Source organism: Mustela nigripes, chromosome 4 (genome assembly GCF_022355385.1).
Source record: "Mustela nigripes isolate SB6536 chromosome 4, MUSNIG.SB6536, whole genome shotgun sequence".
NCBI classification, from domain to species: Eukaryota; Metazoa; Chordata; class Mammalia; order Carnivora; family Mustelidae; genus Mustela; species Mustela nigripes.
In genome coordinates, this window is record NC_081560.1 from 127,256,379 (window position 1) to 127,278,002 (window position 21,624).

At 37.8% G+C, this 21,624-nt stretch overlaps 1 protein-coding gene across 4 annotated transcripts in view; it reads right to left on the reverse strand.

Moving 5' to 3' along the window:
* The window catches only part of ANK3 (ankyrin 3), a 670,694-nt gene that overhangs the window by 12,736 nt on the left and 636,334 nt on the right, over positions 1–21,624 (reverse strand). The window contains exons 15-21 of one of the 4 annotated variants that reach the window (XM_059397463.1): positions 20,401–20,532; positions 19,342–19,485; positions 16,330–16,638; positions 15,960–16,050; positions 12,833–13,211; positions 11,009–11,059; positions 1,810–1,986 (exon numbers count right to left, since the gene is read on the reverse strand). In XM_059397463.1, the coding sequence (XP_059253446.1) occupies positions 1,825–1,986; positions 11,009–11,059; positions 12,833–13,211; positions 15,960–16,050; positions 16,330–16,638; positions 19,342–19,485; positions 20,401–20,532 (1,268 nt within the window). In that variant the 3' untranslated portion in view covers positions 1,810–1,824. Of the gene's footprint in view, positions 1–159; positions 241–1,342; positions 1,987–11,008; positions 11,060–12,832; positions 13,212–15,959; positions 16,051–16,329; positions 16,639–19,341; positions 19,486–20,400; positions 20,533–21,624 lie in introns of those variants that run through there. The other 3 variants (XM_059397461.1, XM_059397460.1, XM_059397462.1) reach the window with 3 other exon arrangements.

A 21,624-nucleotide genomic window follows, 5' to 3' on the forward strand; every position in this document is an offset into this window, starting at 1 on the left:
TTCAACAGCTTCACACTGGGTATTCAAAGCTGGAACTCAGTGAAAAAGAGAGGGTGAGGGGTGGGGAGATCTGAATCACTTATCCAGGGAAATGAGAGGTTTCACAGGAAGTTAAGGCCAACTGTTGCTGATATGAGCACACCCATCGCCTTGACTAACCGTTTACTGTTATGAATGGCTCTTCTTTTCCACATTCCGGATTTCCTTCTTTGTTGTCTTCACCTTATAACCTTCTCCCTGCTGTAAAAAGGAATATACGCATTAAGATTTCATAGTAAAAGAGTTCTAGTTATAGAGAGGTTCCCATTCTGGTCCCTTGAGGCTGGATTAAGGTAAGTGAAACACAGTTGAAAGCACTTTGTCACCTCATGTCCCCAAATACACACAATCCATTTGGCTTAACCACACGGCCTAGCATTATGGAGGCAAGCTAGAGAACGCGTCAGAATGAATACAGTAACAGAACTGTGCTTCACAAGAACTCAATAGGTTAGTAATAAATAAAAGGTTAGTGATAATAAAAATAACAAACAGTAATAAACAAAATTTTAAAAAAGGTTAGTTTAAAAAAAATGAGTTGCCAGTTCACTTTTTGTAGTAATTATCACCAAAGCCCTCAAGGCACCCAAACTCCAATTCTAAAAAAAAAAAATTAGTAAATTATCATTTATTTCTCCTCAAACCAACAGAATTTTAAGGGATCTGTTGTGTCGAGACCAAAATTCCTTAGGAAAGCACTAATCATGAACTAAACACCATGGAAATGTTGCTGATCTGAGGGATTTTTTTTTTTTTTTAAATCTGTGGAATCACCGACCCCCTCCTCTTACTCCAGATCAAGCGGGCATGTCCATAAAACAAGACCTCTCTTCACTGAGCACCAGGGACACTTTTTTCTGAGAGCAAAGTTGTACAGATCCTCCGCGTTCACCTGCTTTGTTACTGAAACGCAGTAGCCTCTCCACTTTTCTGAGTTAGTCTTGAGAAATTTTCAGTTCACGTTTTCTTAAGTAAACACAGGCTTTTGGAGTTCCTATTTTCCGAATGAAAGGGTTGTAAAGATCGGAGAAAAGGAAAGAAAGGACAAGTAGCCAGAGAGGTTTTGTCTGGGAGAAGAAGACACATTTGCCAAGCTACACTGCCCAGCGGCAAGTTTAGTTCTTTCACTGGCCGCCGGAAATGGGCTATTATAAACCCAAAGAGGAGAACCTTGCTCAGGTTAAGATGAGGGAATTCCTATTTCCCTGTAGAACACACTGGAAAGGGAAAATGTATAGATTTGATGTAAGGATCTTGAATTGAGCTTTTGGCCAGTCTAACATTTAAATCCTGTACATTTGCTGGAAGTAAGCGCCCTCCATCCTCCCCGCCGGCAGGGGGTGGGTAAGGCGGAGGCAGAGACACTGGGGCACTGCTCAGGGGGCTGGTGCTGAGAGGGTTTGTGTTTTATTTCTCTTACGTGCTTGAACCAGCACATTCTACCCTCCAAAAATGAACTTATCTCTGTGAAAACTCTAAAGACAGTAAAAAAATATAGAATGTTAAGGAATGTTAAGAAAATAAGTCCTTTTCCTTCATCCTGATCAAATGCACAGGGTGTCAAAAGCAGCAAATGCTTCAAGCTGCCACACTGCAGAATCCAGCCTGTTAGCAGCACGTTCTAGAAAGTTCCCACAGCATTTATCCTCTACTTTTCTTTGGCATTCCCTCTTCATTACCATGGCATCATGCTTTCTCGCTTGTGGGAGAGCAATTCGTCTTATTACTTTCCGAGTGATCTGTGGGAAGCAATAGTGAGAAGCAGAGATTTTCCTGTTTTCTATTTTAAGAGGGGGCGCTACAGCAAACAAACAGTAGAAAATCTAAATTCCAAGAGAAGCATAAAATCCCAAGGATGATTACTTTTCTCGTGATGAGGTTGCCTTCTTCATCAGTAAATTGTTCTTCTGTGACAGATTCACCAGGCATGCTCTTTGCTTCCTCTCCCTAAAGGATGTGGCGTAGAGATTAGCAGCGTACTAGATGGACAGACCTCCACACCACTCCATACACCACACACATGCTCTGTGGACTTTTAGAAAAGAAAGTATAAATCCTACTTGCTACTCCTGGGCAAGGGGCAAAGGTGGGCTCCTCTGAAGGTTACTTAGTAGCCAACAACATTCAAAGCACTAAACCTTACATATGTACAAGAAAGATGGTTAGCAGCCAACTCCAAGAAGGAAGAATGATAAAACACAGTTACACATGGATATACAAACCAAAACGGTTCATTTGTTGAAAAAAAAAAATTAGCCAATGATTAGAGCTCTGCTTAGATCATCTCATTTTGAATACAGTATCTCTTGGTTAGTCCTACCAAATCTCTCAAATAATTTTTGGGTTGCATTGTGCTTAATCTAAAATAAGATGGTCCCTTAGTTGAGGTCTTATTTATTGCCCTTGTCAGGTTTTTTTTTCATTTAAAAATTCATCTACTAAGGGTAACATAGACATTTATTTTACAAGCAAATTTCAGAGTACAGAGAAAACCTTTTTATTTTTCTTTAAAACTGAGCCTTTTGTGGGTCTTCAAATAAATGGGAATGACTTGGATGAAGTACGTAGTTTCTGACTACTATGTTCAAGGGAAGGGGTCTTATGTGATGATAGATCTAATCTCCATGGCTACAGACAAAGAAAATATCAGTACTAAAGGAATTTAAGATGATGTTATCTTTCTGCTAGTGACAGCTAACTGATTTAGAAAGGGAAACTGTCAAAGATCTTCCTCTGGTGACTTTCAAAACATGGAATAAAGTCTTAACTCCCCATGGCAGGGGCCTATTTTCCAGCTTGGTAGATTTGAATGGTCCTTAATCTTTCCCTATTGGCTCTTATGATTGTATAAGAAAAACCACTCAGCCAAAGTAGGGTTGTATTTGCAATATATTACCTTCTTCACTGATAATCAACTTTCAGTTAGTGCCACATATAGTTTGGGAGAACAGGGACAAACAGTGCAGACCTAGTCTAGGGACTTAGTGACCTGCTAGTCAGACTTCTTGCTGAAAGGGTGGCCTGGATAGTGCTACAGAATCATGTTCTGCAGTTGTTCCCCTGCTGTTGTTTTAGGGAAAATGGCGGATCACAGAGACAACCGCTACATTTCTGGGATAGCCAGGATTCTAACTCTTTCAGTGTCATTGGTCTAGAGAAGGTAGTAGTTCTGATAATTTTGTTAGCACTAGCCAGTGGTTAGAAAGTTCTGTGACTGTTTTATGTCACAGCCAGTAGAAAGGTGCACTGTCATACAATGACAGAGTAAATAAAGACTAAAACATTATCTTGTTTGGCTAACAAAATTCTGTTTACATTCTTTTCTTTTTACAAAGTGACTTTATAAGCTTAGAGATTGTGGGTCATGACTGGGTAAGACATGGACTCATTTTCCTCACTGTGGTATAGAAAAGTAAGATGTGGGATGCCTGGGTAGCTCAGTCGGCAGCACAGTTAAGAGGGTGAAGGGAACCGGAAAAATGTAAAGGTCTCATGCTTAAATGCACTAAAATCTGCAACAAGTTTTTATGGGAATGTTATTTATATTTCCTGTGGTTGTAAAAAAAAAAAATTATTTTAAAAGTAAAGGGGCACCTGGGTAGCTCAGTGGGTTAAGCCTCTGCCTTCGGCTCAGGTCATGATCTCAGGGTCCTGGGATTTAGTCCCGCATCAGGTTCTCTGCTCGGCAGGGAGCCTGCTTCCCCCTCTCTCTCTGCCTGCCTCTCTACCTACTTGTGATCTCTCTTTCTCTGTCAAATAAATAAATAAATAAAATCTTAAAAAAAAAAAAAAAAAGTAAAGGCATAGGGGTGCGGGCTGGTTCAGTGAGTTAAGCGTCTGACTCTTGTTCTCAGCTCAGGTCTTAATCTCATGGGCATGAGTTCAAGCCTCACACTGAGCTCCACACTGAGTGTGGCACCTACATTAAAACAAAACAAAACAAAAAAAAAAAGTGAAGGCATAAAGACATCAGAAAAGCCAATAAAAGGTCAAGAAATATTTCCTTCTAGTTTAAAAATGAATAAATGAGATATTTTTGAGCTAACTCGGGGAAATTTCCAGCTCTTTGCCTGTTAGCTAATTTGAGGACCCCAGGAAAATCCAGTAAAATAAGACCCTACTAGATATGTTATGAATGGACTCTTTAGTGGGGAATGATGCCAGTTAACTATTTGCATGGTTGCTAAGAGGAATGTGAAATAAGGTATATTTATAAACATAGAGAATATGTGAAGAATTTTGATTTATATTAATAGCCTTAGAAAAAAGCAAAGCCTTATTTATAAATAACAAGTCATATAAGTTGTTGCGATCTACTCTGGCATGTGGGGCATTTTCATGCTTCCTACTGAAAATTCATACTGTTTGTGTACAGTTAAAGATAAAGATACCTCTCTTAATCATCAGTGGCCATTTAAAAAAAAGATTTTTATTTATTTATTTGACAGAGAGAAAGAAAGCACAAGGAGGCAGAGAGAGAGAGGGAGGAGAAGGCTCTCTGCTGAGCAGGGAGCCTGATGCGGGACTTGATCCCAGGACCCTGGGATCATGACCTGAGATGAAGGCAGCCGCTTAACCAACTAAGCCGCCCAGGTGCCTTTCAGTGTCCATTAAATACAGCCAATAAGTGCTTTAATAAGACCAAAGTAAGTTGTGTGGTGATGTGAAAATTCACTAAACTGGGGGAGCAGATTAGTTAGGAGCTGAATAGAGGAAGAGGGAAGACAGTAAGGAGTCAGGAAACATGTTCTAAAAAAATAATCCATCTTTAATTCTGTCAAATATATTAGAGACCAAGTGTTTCCAAGGGGAGGTCTTTTTGGGGCCTTTCTTTAATGACAGAAATGACAGAAAATAATCTCTAATTAGTTCCTAAAGTTCTAGAAAACAGTTTGTACTTTTAACTGAGCAAAATTTCCCCCCAGGTCTTGTTGATGACACTATTTTTGGCAATACCCCCCCCCCCCCACTTTTTTCTTTCCTATTTCAAAGGAAAATTACAGCACATATGGTGTCACAGTAGCATTCTGGTGGCCACCTTAATGAGGACTCGCTGTTCTTCCCTTTGGACCTCTGCTGGAAGCATTGCATTTCATAATTTTTATTCCTCTGTCCTTGAATAAAAGGAGGGAATAACAGCATGAGATGTACCAATTTGCTCTGATGTTTATAACATTAGGACTTAAACTTTACCCCCAAGTGGGATGGATATCACAGTTGTGACATATATAACTTAGCAGGTTATTAAGCAGTATGTGATGGTGTAACCTATTTTTATATGCTGAGAAACCCATTTGCTGGGGATGTGTGTGCATATGCATGCACAGAGCATATGCATACATTTTATACACGTATCAATACAGGTACATAAAAATAATCTGAAACTCATAAACAGTGGTTACCGTTGGGAAATGGAATGAGTAATCAAACTTTATATGCTTTTGATTGCTTAATTTGAGGAAAACATGTATGTAAACTCTTAATTCAAAAGTTAGTAAAAAATGTTCAGACGTAGAAATAAATACAGTTTAATTATATAATAATAATTCAGTTACTTGAATCTTACCAAACTCCCTAATAGTTTGGCTGTGAGTTAAAGTTTTTGTAATCACTGACTTTGCTAAGCAAATGCTATATAAAAAAGCTCATAGGACTAGTTAATTTACTAGTTACTAATTAAAATGCTTCTAAGCATTTGAAAACATTGTGATTTCTCAAATTACAGAAATAAATGGATGTGCTTATACTATCTAAAAATCCCCCAACTGGAAGAGTTTGTTCACTTGACTCATTCCTTAGGGACTTGAAAATAGTCAATGTAAAAAAAAGAGTCAATGTAAAAAAAAAAAAAGTAAATTATATGTAATGTAAAATGTAAAAAAAATGTAAAAAATAGGCAGTGTAAAAAAAACAAAAAAAATAATAAAAATGAACTTGATAAGTGCATACATAATTAAAGAAAAAACTATAAAATTATACTTATACTCCATCAGTTGTACAAACTGAATGGCTAAGACAGATTGGCCATGACTTGCAGTCATGAGACCCCGAGCACATCCCCTGCTGGTGTGGACACTGCAGCCCAAGATAGTTGGGGGAGGGAAGGAACAGCCCCAAAGTAGTTTTCAACTCTGAGAGCCTATATGCTAGAGGGATGACTACGGCAAACAGTATAAACATGCTGGTCCAGCCCAAGGCTGGACAACCTCCATAAACAAGGCCAAATTCTCAGCATTCCAGTCCCATCAGATAATTTCCAGGAGAGGCAGCCCATGGCTGCCCTGTTCCATGCCACTGGATATATTTAAATGGCCAAGTGCCTAATTTGGTCTAGGAAAAGTTATTCCTTTATAATTTGTTCTAGAAGAGACAGAAGGTAGCGTTGAGGGAAAGGCAGGGAGAAGACAGTGCTCTGGAAGGCTAGAGGTCAGGTTTTGAGGTTCTACACTACTTGCTGCTTTCCTGTCTGGTTTTGGGTAAGCCAACTGTTCTCCAGTCCCTTGGTTTTTGTCATCTCAGAAAAGAAGTGATTTTAGTATCAATGATCCCTTTCCATTGTAACATTCTCCTTCTATGTTTTTGGCAGAGGCGGTTCCCATGTCACAAGTACCGTATACTACAGTACTTTCAAGCTCTTTTAACATTAGAAAGATACCAACACGTAGACTGAAGAGAAAAGCAGCAGAAGTGTGATCCTTTCCAAAAGCCCCAAATATCTTACAGAAAAAGTATAACCAGATTCTTATGTATGTGATTTGTAACAATTTTTTATCATACCTATAGCCTTCAATTCTAATTATAGCTACTTTTTCTAGCTTTTCATTTCTCCAAGTTTATTTAATTCTATCATTTATACAGCGCTCTTCTCACTTAAAACCCATGCTCTGATCATTCCATTCATCCTCCCTAAAATTACAACTTCAAAATTACACCACTTCGGGGCGCCTGGGTGGCTCAGTGGGTTAAGCTGCTGCCTTCAGCTCAGGTCATGATCTCAGGGTCCTGGGATCGAGTCCCATATCGGGCTCTCTGCTCAGCAGGGAGCCTGCTTCCCTCTCTCTCTCTCTGCCTGCCTCTCTACCTACTTGTGATCTCTCTCTGTCAAATAAATAAATAAAATCTTAAAAAAAAGAAAATTACACCACTTCAAAAAGTGGGGGATTTGGGGAGAACAGACTCCTCTGTTTTATGAAGCCATCATAATATAATTTTGTCTTTTAAACTTAAGCTCTTAATAAAAATGTTTATATATTTCACATAGTTATCTATTAAGTTCAAATATATAAATAACACATTCTGATGAAATTACTTAAAAGCTAACTTGCTAATGCACATGTAGAATTCTAGAAGACCAAGAGAAATAACCCTCATTGATCTGGTGGGTTTTGTGTTTTTATTGTTTTGTTTTTGTATTCTTCAGAGTAAAACTTCTTTATCCTCTTCCTCTCTCTCTCTCTCTCTCTCTTTTTTTTTTTTTTTGCAGGATTATTTTCTTCTGCCTTATATAGAGAAGATTCAGCTTTTATAATGAGCAGCTTTTACAAGGAATGCGTTAGATTTGGATGCAACGTGAGTATGACGCGTGTTAGGCATAAAAGGCAAGTCATAAGATGATATCGTCTGGTGCACTTTTTCGGATGTTTCACTTTAAAATACCATTTCTTGAAGACCTCTATTCTGGAAAGGGCACAGCCTGCCGGAGCAAAGAGTATAGCTTTACCTCCTTCAGAAAACCTGTATTAAGTATTTCTTTCCCTAATCCCAGCAAATGTGTGGGAAGTGACTATGAGGATTTTATAAGCACGGTGAATAATTGCAAATATGCTGGATACCAATAAGTAATTTGGCTTGCCTAGATGGAATTGTCAAAGAAGTGATTCATGCATTTTTTTTTTTTAAATGTTAAAGCTGTCTATTGATTGATTTGGGGATGGTTTAAGATTTAGACAAGGACTTACTTTCTTCTCTAATGCTTCCAGAGCCTGAGAAAACCTACTAGAGCAAATTTGGCAGATTTTCTGCTCTTCTTTCATCTGATCTACGTACAAATGTACGTAGTGAAAATGTACAAACAGCGGGATTAAGAAATTTTAGCTGCCTAAGCCAACTTTTCCACTCTCTAGGGGGTCTCCTGACACTTTGGAAAAGGATGATGAATCTGATAAATGCTTTTCAACAGATATTTATCTTTCTTTCCTTCTCTCCAGAGCTGTCCACCAAGGAGCCTCAAGTTACTTGGACCATGTTCAAAGGCCCGTGTGTTGAAAATGGCTTCCGGGTTTCTGCAGTCAGTTATTCTAACATCAAGAAACCTTTCTCTAAAGACAGTAATGAAGACAAGCAGCAAACTGTGAGAAGCACTGGGCTGGACCTGACCAGGCATACAAAGTCAGGGCTTCCAAACGCCTTCGTGGGCGAAATGAAGGTTTATTCATTGCATTCAACTGTGCTGCAATGGGGGGGGAATAATATTTTTCACTTCCAGTAAAAAATGGTTCTTATTCTTAAAAATACAGCCTGATTTTCTGTATTTATTAGTCAAGTTAAAGTCTTTTTCAGAAGGTTTTGTCTGATTTTGTTTTTGTCACTGATATCCATGCCAGGCTATAACTCCAAATTCTCAGCTACTGATTGGTAATAAAGAACTGATTTTTACTCAAGATCTGTTCAGGCAGTAGGAATTTGAGACTGAGGAGGGGGCCTTTTCATTATTTCCCTGTCCTTCTCCATCTGACCTCATACCTCACTGTGGCCTCTGACGTTTCCACTGAACATTGCATTTCATACGAACTGTTCTCTCACCAAGATAAAATCTTTGTTCACATACAACGCTTTTTCAGGGAAAACAGGATACAAATGCCAAGAATTCTTAGACAAAATTACAGCTGCCACAAGTCAGACACAGGCCTAGACAAACACTCACTACCATGCAATATGACCCTTTCCTCTTGGTGGTTGTTCTTACAAGCTTTCAAATGTGCAAAGAAACATATAGAGAACTGCTTAGTTATCAAGCATGCTGAATTTTCAAGACCAAAAGGAAGGACCTTCTAATCCCAGAGCAATGCCCCATCACGATCTGGCTACAGGATACCTTTATAATCAAACGCCGGCGAATAACGCGGGTAGTGACTCTCCGTTCTTCCTCTGAGCTCGAATCACTCTCACTGTCTTTCAAGTCCTGATAAATGCATTTTTTAGTATAATTTTACCATCACATTTAAAATAAAGACATTCTGAGAAGGGAAATCAAAAAAGAATTACTTTCACTTGCTGGTTTTCCCTGCTAAGAACATCACGGTATATATTTGTGAGAATCTTAAAAAAAAGAATGTAAGTGTAAGAAAATTTTGAGCAGGACCCTAGATGAAATGACTCTGTATATGTATGCATATATGTGTATATGTATATTAATATATATTTAATTACATTGATCTTTATGTGCACATATATAGTAAAGATCAATGTAATTACATTAATTAAAAATAACTATGAGACTACAGGCTTACTCATTATTAGTTTGAAGAAACATTGATATTCATTTAAAATTTGTTTTAAATCTCTACACATTTGACCTGAATGGCCATGCTTCACTTGATTGACAGAAACAGGTATAGGATTTCTGATTTTTATGAAATTAAAGAATTGACATGAGTAGAATTTGTCACGTATATTTTTATCAGGAGATTTTTAGTAGCATAATTTTCTCCTAACACACAATAGGTACTCAGTAAGAGTTTATGCAAATGAATGAAGGAATAATGTAAAACATGTAAAAACTTGGAGTTTTATTTTAAGAATCTGATATGAAATGAGGACAGAGAAAACATCTGACAGACAAGAAGATGGTGTAGACAAGAATACAGGAAGTACACAAAATTTTAATTTTTGGACAGTAAGGATGAGACAAAGGAAAAACTACCACACAGTTCACAATTCAAAGGGACAAATATCTCTGGTTTCTTCTTAACTGTCATGGTGAAGACTATTTACTGAATGATTTTATCTCTAAATTTTAATGGTGGAATTCTGAAAATAGTTCTGGCATTTTATTTTCTAAATTTGGTAGTTGCCCCAAATCTGAGAGTTCCAGAGATAGAAACTGCAGTTCATATGCATTGGAAAAATCACTGGCAGTGTCGGTAAAAATAGGGGGGAATAAAAATTGTTACAGGAGGTACAAGTATTGGCTAAAGTGATTAAGAAATATTGTCAAATAGATAATAAAGTAGGTTACTTTTCACCCAAGTTACACTTAACAAATACTTCAAAATATAATATCAACCTTCACTTTGTAAGAAATTTCACCTGAACAAAACACCCTACCGAATGATATGGTATTAAAAGGGAAGAGTCTTCAAGTTTCTTATTCCATGCAAAGATATTGGCTACTAAGTTCCCTCATACTGTTAAAATGTTTTGAAAAGATCATAAAATTCAGAAAACGTACAGCGATCCCAGTGCTTGAAGGGAGGCACTGAAATAGCTCAGAAAGTCAGAAAAAATCAGAGGAATTCATGTTGTGAAAGAAAAGAACTCCCAGTCAGCATTCAGGAATCAACAGGTTAGATGAGGCAAAAGAGAAAATTCAATCTGAATTATTCATACACAGAATTATAAACTGGGGAGAGGTTTTGACTTGGGTAAATTGAAAAGCAGAACATATGTGCATATAAACACTACCAAACCTAGACATGAATTGCATTAGAATTCTCTCAAGAATCCTCGGCGACTAGTCCCCTACAGAAAGAAAAAAGGCCATCTGGCCAAAGTTTCAGTTTCTACTTTCTGCTAATCTGAAGGTGAAAGGTGGACAGAAGATGCTAGTAGAATCTCGATCACGATTCCTTTTAGAGAATTCTCGAGAACTGGCAAAGAGGGTAACTAGTAGACAGACAAACGGGGTTGTTTCAGTACATTTTACTATGGGTCACTGCATGGAAAGACGTGGAAAAGAGCAGAAGTTTACCTTGTAACAGCAGGCAGTCATCCGTGTAAGAGCCGCACCCGGACATTTGACCTGATTTTTTAGGGGACAAAAAGGGCGCTGTTTTCTGAGATTGTACATCAGATGACTTACTTGGTTGCTGCCACTCTACTCCTGTCTAGCCACAAAGGACACAACCTGAACATGTCTGGATTTCTTGTGAGATCAGAAACTCCCAGAAACTTTAACTCCGTTAAGAACTTTTATGCTCATGAAAAGTTTTTAGGCATTAGAATAGGACTAGTGACAAGACCAAAAGCACAACCTCATAAGCAATTTGAAAACATTTTCTAAGAGTAATTATATTCCAGTACTGATGAGTCATTATGTTCCAGTATTGAAGACTCAGCTGAGCTTCCATTCAGGGTTAAGACTTTCCTTTCAAACCCTCTTTTGCCTTCTCCCTGGTTCCCCAGTGGCCAATATGTGCACACACACAACTGCTTATTCATATTTAGATGATGATTTGATTTCAGAACTTCTCTATGGATTTTTAATGGTAAACTTTCATAGTTAAGATATCACAATGTTATTGCTTCTTTCTATATTTTGTGGACTCATTTCAAAAGGGAACATCCAAGGTCATACTGCTTAAATATGCTAAGAATTAACTGAAAGAAATCAAACCTCAAAACCCATTTGTCAGGAAGTGACAGGAAAGCCTGAGAACTTTACTTCCTCTCACGTTCCCTCCTAACATGTGGGAAACCGGTCAGCAGCTAGCCCGCAGAGGGACCAGGAAAGGATATGATTCGTTGACCAGCTAGCTGATCATTAGCTCCCGAGTGACTGGGAATTTACTAATAAAGTTTTTGTAAACCACAACTTCATCATGGGCTTGCTATCTTACAAAAGAATTTTTTGTTTGTTTGTTTCTTTTAAATCCCAAACACTGCAGGAGATCTTAAGCACCACTGGATGTTTTAGGGAAAACTGCAAGTGTTACTATTCCAAGATGTCCATGTCTTGGCCTACGCCTACTGCATGGTTCAGGAAAAGACAAGCCTGAGAGAGCAAAAAGCAGCAAAAAATGTAGGAAATGGAACTAACTTTTATTTTCTTTTATCCGTGTGTGAGTTATAAATTTCAGTTCCAAATTTTTTTAATATCTAAAAGTGGTAAATCTCAAAGGATGAAAAAAAAAATCTACCACAAACACATGTTTAAGTACAAAGTGAAAGCAAATAATTCTAGGACACTAAGGCTTCAAAATTACAAGAAACAAATACTAAGAAAATTTTCAACTTAAGATATAAAAATGATTAAAATGATAGTCCAACTTCAAATTTCTCAATGCAGTCAAGCAACACTGTATATACCCACCTCATTTCAGCCTTGGGCACTGGGTTTCTTTAATTTTGAAAACACACTTTCAGATAACAGCCTTTATAGGGTAGAACTCTTAGGTGGGTCACATCTATAAACTCTTTAAGTTATGCAGAAGAACCAAGAAAAGCCAGAATAATTATCCTCCTTCCATAAGACAGACAACTGGGCTGGGAGTTAGGAAGCCCAAATCCAAATCCTAGACAAAAATTGCCACTGGACTTTAAGCGTAACTTCTCTGTAGTTCTTTTTTTCTCCGGAAAAATGGCTGAAGGCATGCATATTCCTTTTTCCTACTCAGTGAATGAAAATATAATCAAATAGCATGAGTGTTACCTAGTTCTTTCTTCACCCCCACCATTAGTGTTAGCACTGATAATTGGGAAATAGTAAAGAACCAGCAACAAGATTAATCAAAGAATGGGAAGCATTAGTACTGTTGTTTTAACTGACAGTGTATCAGATAACCGGACTGCATACCTTTTGCTCAGACCCACTGGACCCCTCTTCTTCGTGCACATTAAGTCTTGGCTTGCCATCTGCCGGAGGAGTCCTACTCATCTTTTTCATACTGACAGGCACACAGGGTTTAGGTTCTTCTATTACAAACTTGCTGGTTTCTTCTAGAGCTTTCTGATAGGCTGTTAGCGATGATGCCGGTTCCTCCACACGAGCAGATCCATGTATTTTTGGTTTCAGAGTTTCCTTAACACTCTGTTTCCCTATGTCATTTTGGGATTCTGGAAAGTAGGATTTTGTCTTTGCCTCTGGAGTGACTTCTGCATGGCTCCCATTTGCTTCAAATTTTCCAGGTTCTCCTTTGAGATATGAGGTAATAGAATCTCGACACTGATCAGGGCTGCAAACGAGAAAATGTGGAAATTTATAATGGTAATACATGGCTGAATATGGGCTTCAGAAACCCTAAATTTTTAACAACCACGTTTGAAGCCACTTTTATAGGCATGAAATGGAAAGGCATGAAAAAAATCTAATATGTGAAGGGCGATCATGGGTTTGGGTTTGGGGGTGAGGCCCCAGGCTTCCCCCACACCCCAATTCCCAAACTGTCTAGCTATGCTGCCCTTATTTCTGTTTTGTTTTGTTTAATTGCATTGCTACAGCTACTTGGACTTGAGATTTTAAAAAGTCATCCTGAGAGGTTCACGGAGAATTCCAGACCCACCAATGTAAAAGAGGAGGATATTGCAAAAGGCTTTCACATTGCCAGTGGAAAAAACTGCTGGCAGAGAAACAAACGCATTCCTGTGATGAGAGCTCTGGCATCCCCAAGTACCGACACTCCAGTCTTTGGATGAGTTTCCAGTTGTGAATCCTGCCATCTTGATTTTGCAACCCTAACACCCTTAACTTGGGTCTCCTCCTTCCCCTCCCCTGATCTCTGCTGACTCCCACTGGTGAGCGGGCGCTGGTGCTCACCGGTCACTTCTCAAATTCTGTGAGGACTATTTTCCTTTCAATTGTTAACAATCTTTCTCTTCCAATAGTTTCTTTTAAATTGATTTCCAATTTTAATTAGTATCAATATAGACTTTTATTTTCTAGCTTGCGCACTGTTTTTACTGTCTTTATTACCTGTAGAATTCTGAAGGTGAAAACTAGCACAATATTTTATATGCATGATATAGATCTATATCATACATATGTAAGTAGGTGTGTATTCTTATAAATCAAATTCTGATTCTATATAAACAATCCCCAATCAACAGCACACCTTATTCAATATGTGTGAGGACAAACGGTCCCAGCACAGTGTGAAGACGCTATAATCTAAATGTATCTATTTCCTGCTATGCAACTATAGATTGTTATTACATTAGAACACAGACATCAAAAATAATACTATTTGTTGTCTTTGCAACAGTCTGGTAGGCTGAGCACAGAATTCTTTGGTCTTATCATTCTTCTAAAGGAATCTCGCAGACTCCTTTTTGCAAAATGTTATAAACTCCCTCTTTGGGAATTTATCGAGTAAGGAGTTTATCAGCAATACGAAAATATTAAATATGGTTATGAAAGAAACAAGTTGGATGCAAAAAACCCTGAGGTTATCCCTAGTTGCTACTAAAGTACACTGTATTTTAATCTGATGTATGCATAAGCAAAAATGATGCCAACTATTGACTATTTGTACCAGTCATGTCTATAGCCATTCTACACTCCAGCCATTCCACAGGCTTTCTTTTTTAATCTGTTAATCTGCTTGAGGTTCCAGTTTTTAAAGCTGATTAGACGGACATTCTTAGAGCTTAGGAATTCATCCAGAGCCACAAAATGCAAACCCAATGCTGTGGGATATGAACCAATGTCTGAAGGGCCCTAGATTCTCACCTTCCTAGAGTTAAGTCCACTGCAAAAAAGAACTAGACTCACGATTAGGGAATTATTTTGATTGTAATCAAATTTCCACTACGGCAATATTATCTGGAGTGAAAAATTACATATGCAATATTGTAAATTACATAAAATGTTCATGTAGGAAAAAAGAAGGATATACAATGTTAAGTGTTTTCTTAGTACTGTAGGACAACCGATGACTTTTTGTTTCTCTGCATTTTCTATATTAAGAAATTTAGAGGGGCGCCTGGGTGGCTCAGTTGGTTAAGCGACTGCCTTCGGCTCAGGTCATGATCCTGGAGTCCTGGGATGAAGTCCCACATCAGACTCCCTGCTCAGCAGGGAGTCTGCTTTCCCCGCTGACCTCTCTCCTCTCATGCTCGCTCGCTCGCTCTCTCAAATAAATAAAATCATTAAAGAAAATTAAAAAAAAGACATTTAGAAAGATGTATGTAAAAGAAATCCACCCAAATTTCAATGGTGGTTATTGCTAAATGATGGGGTTTTGATTTCTTAAATCTGTATTTTAAAGTTTGCATAATAAGCATACTACGTTTGAGGTCAGGAAACAATAGAAATGTTCATATTTCTAAAAGACATGGGGTTTCATTTATTACACTATTTTGAAAGCTCATTCCTTATTGGCTTTGTGAAAGGAGTAATACAAGTAATGAACTAGAAAAGAGCAGTTTTCTAAAGTAAACATCTTTGGCATGCATGTAAAACTGCATTTTACTTCAGGCTAACAGTAGTTGTTTTTTTTTTGTTTTGTTTTTTTAAGGATTTTTATTTTATTATTATTTATTCGCGCGCGCGAGAGAGAGCATGAGCAGGGGGAGGGGCAGAGGGAGAAGGAGGCTTCCTATCAAGCAGGGAGTCCGATGTGGGTCTTGATCCCAGGCCTCTGGGATCACAACCTGAGATGAAGGCAGATGCTCAACTGACTGAGCCACCCAGACACCCTTGTTTTGTTTTAAGTAGGGTCCACACCCAGGGTGGAGCCCAGTACCCTGTTGGAACTAATGACTATGACTTCGAGAACTGAGCTGAGTTCCAGAGTCAGATGTCATGTAACTTGCCCTCTCTGGATAAGCAGAATGAACCAACCTTAGAGGCAGATACTATCCCCAAACTGGAATGGCGATTTAGCAAAGAATAGTACTTGCTAAAAAAGCAGGTACTTAAAACAAATGATTCACTAACGCGTAAGCAGCGATTCGCTCCTCTTTTTTCCGAAATGGAGCCATACCTGTCATCCAGCCGTTCCAGTAACCCACCAGTTATTCTTCGAGCCTGAGCAGGGGACTCTAGGTTTCCACTTGATGTCTCATTCTGCCAACCTGAAATTGAAGACATTTCCAGTTCTGCTTGCTGAACACCTTTAAGAATAGCCTGTACTTTTTCTTCTGTCATCTCCTCAGACTCTACTCCTTCTTCAAGTTGAACGTCCTCAAATAGAGATTTGAGTTTCTCTTCCGTCATCTCCTCATCAGGACCAGATTTTCCTTTCTCTTGCTGCTCAGAGCATACTCCTACTTTACTAGGCTGTTTCAAGGGCTTTGCTGGTTTAACATCTTTTGGGACCTCAGACATACTTCCGAGGTATTGAGGATACTCACTCAGACAGACATTCTCCAAATGGCTCTCATCTACATCCACTGCGTCAGGCATTTCTGTTAAAGGCATTGAGTCTTCGAGTTTGCTGTCTTCTAAGGAAGTGTCTTCTGCAGTTACCACGGGAGGTCCATCTGCTGAATGCTCTATGTTCCCCTGGGAAGGCACTAGCCCATCACTCAGTCTACTGGGGGTCCTAAGGGGAGACTCTATGCTAGAGATATCGCTAAAATAATCATCTTGCTGGAAAGGGGTGGGTGGTGTGTAGTGCAACCCTGTGGGAGTTTCCAGTTCCACTTGAAGGGAAGGATAACCTATGGAAGACAGTACATTCGGACTGACTGGAATGAATTAGAGTACAGCAAACAAAACACATGGAATGAATTAAATTATGAAATTATGAAAATGTATGATGAGTTACAGAATAATGTTCATAAATTTATTGGTTTAGTTTAATTAAATGTAATACAATGAAATAAAAGACTAGTGCAAACTATAATAAAATAATACTAATTAAGATATAAATGATTTCTATCAATTTTGATAATTTTAATACAGTAACTTAAATACACAGACTAATTCAATGCAATACAAAGTCAGCTCTCATTATATAAGATATACTTATTCCATGCCAAATTTATTATGTACGTTTAGCATGCAAAATCCATATTTGGTGGACTGCATATAGTAAGCAAAAAGAAACCAATTTTTATAATAAGTCACTTATAACTTATTTTAAGAGCTTTCCATATGAACAATGCTATCCAACTCTAATTCTTATTTTTTTCACTTGAAATTTAGCGTGAGGAAAAATAAATTGAATTTTTGGAAGGAAATTATTATTAGATCTTAGAGCAGTAGCACTGGGAAAAAAAATCTAAAATGATGTTAGAAAAAGGATTTGAAAGGCAGATAAAGTAGAAAAGACTCCAAGGAAAATTTTCAGGTATCATAATGTCACAGAGATGAAAGGTTTGCGGTGTATATGAAGGTCTTAGTGAACTTGGTGAAAGGGGTCCACTCAGAACCACAAGTCAAATAAAGAGAAAAAAAAAATGATACACAACAGAGACAAGGAAGAAAGCCCTTTGCAAAGAGCTCTCCGGATAACCATGACAATACTGTGAAACACGGAGGTTTATTTACCAGCCTACAGAGAGGGGAAGTAGGGAATAATTCCCTTGTTTTAACCTTTGCTGTGGGGACAAAGGGAATATTTTTCTCCTTCAGCAGAGAGAGAAGTCGACAATGGTCTGGTCATGGTGAGGAAAGGAGGTTTCGTAAAAAAGTTCAGCGAAGAGGAGAGACAGGAAAAAAAGGCAGCCACGCACATTTTCTGAATGGATGGTCCGCAAAACTACAGCCTAATTTTCCCATCAGTCCATGACAAATACTATCTTAGCTTTTGTTGTAAATTCAAACTGCTATAGGTAAGTCTAGTCACCTACAAACCAGAATGTTATTGAAAAGCTGGTTGAGATTAGCTGAGGTTGATAATCTGCCTAAGTGAAATTTACTTCATACACACCTTCCTAAAGTTCCCTATGAATTTTTAAAATAAGAAATAAAAAATATTAAGATGCGACCATGAAGAACTCTTGTGAATTTATTTAATGATATTCTGATTTTTAAAATGTTAAAAATAAAGCTTTCAATTCGATGGACTATTTCCATTATTTTCTGGTGATCTTGCTTGTTAGTTATTTTCCTTCTTTTTTTTCCCTCCTTGTTAGCTATTTTCTTAATTTTTTCCCAAAAAAGAATATCAAAAGATTCCATAAACTATAACTTGGCAATAATTCAGAATTTGATATAACAATGATCTACTGCTAGTGCAAAAAGAGACTGGCTACCATTACATGGCCTCACATGTAAGATGAGGGCTTGAAGAGAGCTTTTTTCCAAGGTTCTGTGGCATATATAAGCTTAAAATGAAACGAATTTTGACATTATTCCCTATCACCGTAATGTTATGTAAATAATAAGGTATGCTTTAAATTTTCTGTTGGCTTTAACTTTAGCAAGCAGAAACTTTTTAAAGAATTTGACAACTTTGTTACATAATATATGTAGAACTAGAAGCTGTTGGTTTTTGTTAATCTAACTCTGCCAGTTTAAAAATGGGGGAAAAAACATCGTATTTTTCAAAACCGAGTAGAAAAATAACCCAAGCTCTTCTTTCTTTACTCAAAACTCATTATAGGAATAAATTTCCATTTGTAAAGGAAGACAAGCACCTTGAAAAACATAGCGAGATATTTGTTATACTTTACTTGATACTTTGATTTTAAAAAAGCCTCAATTTACACAATGAAGGAAAGATGACAATATTATTATATAAAGTAAGCTAATGTTGAAAAGGACTTACTATGTTATTAGTGACATCTGTGCTCCCTGAGTTAGAAATGACACTGACTTTTATACATGATAGATCAGGCAGGGTTTTTCCAAACAATAATTGGAACCATACAAAATTAAAATAATGCTAAATAAGTAAAAAATAGTTTTGAGTGATGCACTAGACTTTTTCAGTACTTGCTTAAATACTTGGCCCTAGAACAGGAACTCACCATTTTATTTAACAATGTGTATACTATATGCTAAAACTTGACCCAGTAATTTGGTTGTTTGATCTAAGATAGCTTAGAGTTTGGTCTTATCAATATGTGAATAAAAGAGTTCACTAGTTTTTTAGGTTAATGTGAAAATGACAAAAACAATTCATTCTCTAGAGATTAAATTTTCTTCCACTTGGTCATGTAAAATATTCGAAATACCAACTCTTTCAATTAATTTATGCTTTTATACACTGTTATTTGTATTTTCTGTAACAGACATTTATTAAGTTTGTTCTAGCAGAGTGTTTTATTTGCAGACTCTAGCAGAGAAAGAGCTGTGAAAACGAGAAATTAAGTCAAGCAAATCACAATTTAGTTAGTTTTAAGCGACTGCCTCATCCTACACACTTTCAAATTTTATCAAATGATTAAGTAAATAGGAACACTAAATTCAATTACCATCAACAGGGTCATGGAAAACATCGTTCTCATCTGCAAAACTTCTGGTGCCTGAAATATTTCCATAATCAAATATTGGTCCTTCTAGGAGAGTCACTATATCTATTCGATTAATTTTTGTCAAGACCGAAGTTAAGGCATCAGCTGAAAAAGGAGAAAACAGGGTTGAAAACCCGATTAAATTATTTTCTGCCGTCACCACAATATCCACACAAAAGCACAGCGATCTGCACCCTCCTAGAGTTTTAGCTCCTCCTCCCTGCTTTATGATTACTTTATGATTACTCTGCCAAATCACCATCCGGAGGGCTCAGAAAGCTCGCTGTTACAGGGAAGTCCTGTCCGGGTCTTAAGAATCACTTGGTGAAGCTGTGTGGGGTGGCAGCAACATTCATTCCACTGTAAGATGCTGAGCAGATGAGCCTCCAAATAGCCAGACTCTTTTTAGTTACAAGGGGATCTATTAAAATTTTAAACATGTTCTTCTGCTTTTTGACTGTCAAAACAGATCACCCTCATATTTGATGCTTAGCATTTTAATGACTTACTAAGGTCAGGCTGACACAGGCAAACCCTGCAGTAACTTACTCCACATTGTCCTGCGTTGGCACTTGTCATAGTACAGCAACTCTCCCCTCCCCCCACCCCAACACCATCAAACCAAAAGGAACCCCAAAATATTGGAGATCTCTCTGCAGCACAGATGAGGCTGAATGATTTGATTCTATCCCCCTTTCTCTCTCTCCTGTGCATCTAGCTCTGGCCACAGCAGTAGCCTCCGAGTGCTTCTGACTACTACCCCAGGATTTAGCAGCTAGAATTCGATTTTCACTTTTGATGGTCAGGGAGAGAACTAACGACAAAAATGCCAAAAATTCACTACCACTTGCTTTCTTAAGAAGCTTCCCAAAGACAGGTGTTTAAAATACTAGTGCTAAATTAAACAAGTGGAACTTCAAAAGACTTATTACTTTATGATTACTCTAGTTTATTAATAGTAGGCTTATCTAAAATACTATAGGCAGTTTTGAAAGTCAAAGTAATATAATGTCAGCATACTTGTAGCATTTTTTCCGTCTCTGGTAACCCATTTTTTTAATAACATGAAGCTCTGAGAAATTAAAGAATTTGGATTTTCCACACGTATTTGATTGATTTCATCCACTGAAAAATTCAGTTCCCTTGCCAGTTCTGTAGAAAAGAAAAAGAGTTACTAAGATTTCACATTCTGCTTTTATCACCTATGTTTCATTAAACGTAATGCTCGACTGTTACATACACACAAAAAGGAACTGCATCGTAAAACCCAGTCCAGCCTCAAGCATGACTCCTTACATGCTTGCTTTTACAGGGAACAGTGATGACACACCGGCTGTGACTTCACTCTCCTGACCTAACTGCTTAGCTACAATTACATTTCTCTGGAGAGACTCTTTTATAAAGATTCTTGAGCTGTACAAAGGATGTTGCTGGATTCTTTTCATTCGGCCAAATTATTCTTTGTATTTTGTTCAAGCCTCGTGTAAGATAGGCTGGGATACACACCCGCGAACACGGCACAAGAGATGCTGGGAGTGTGCCTTCAGGAATTCCCTGTGGGAGGTTAAATGATGACCACAGTCCAGATTGCTGTCTACACTATGCAGCCACATGTATAACAAAGAAAATGGAAATAGCTCTGTGTCCATCTAAATGTCTATACCTGTACACTCAACCTTGTTAATCAGAGTGTCTTTGGCAAGAAACGTGTGACAATCAGTGGCTGCCTTGGCAGAGGAAACCAGGAGTCGAAGATGAGAGGGAGCCTCACTTTTCACTGTATATTTCCTGTATAGTTAAAAAAAAGTCCTCAGGTAATTATTTTAAGTGATTCCAGATATAAATGGGGGGAAAAAAAACCCTCCCAGGGAAAAGGAATTGGTTAATATACTACCCGGCTGAACTATTTCTAGCATTTGGAGAAATGCATTCAGAGGCTCAAAAAACTCGTGATTTCACTCTAGGAACTATCGTGATGATACACTGGGCTGGGCACAATGATTTACACACGAGTGTTTATCTCAGGCTTGTACTATTGAAAAATGGAAAACAATCCAAGTGTTGAACAAAAGAAGAGTTCATTGAGTTAATACAGCAGCTTGTGAACTGTTTTGATCATGGTCTGCAGTTAGATGTACATTGTAGAGGGCAATGTTTATATAAATGAAACCAGATCATCAAGAAGCAAAACTTAGCCTTAATACACACGAGACACAGACATTTCTCTCCATTGTAGTCTGTTAA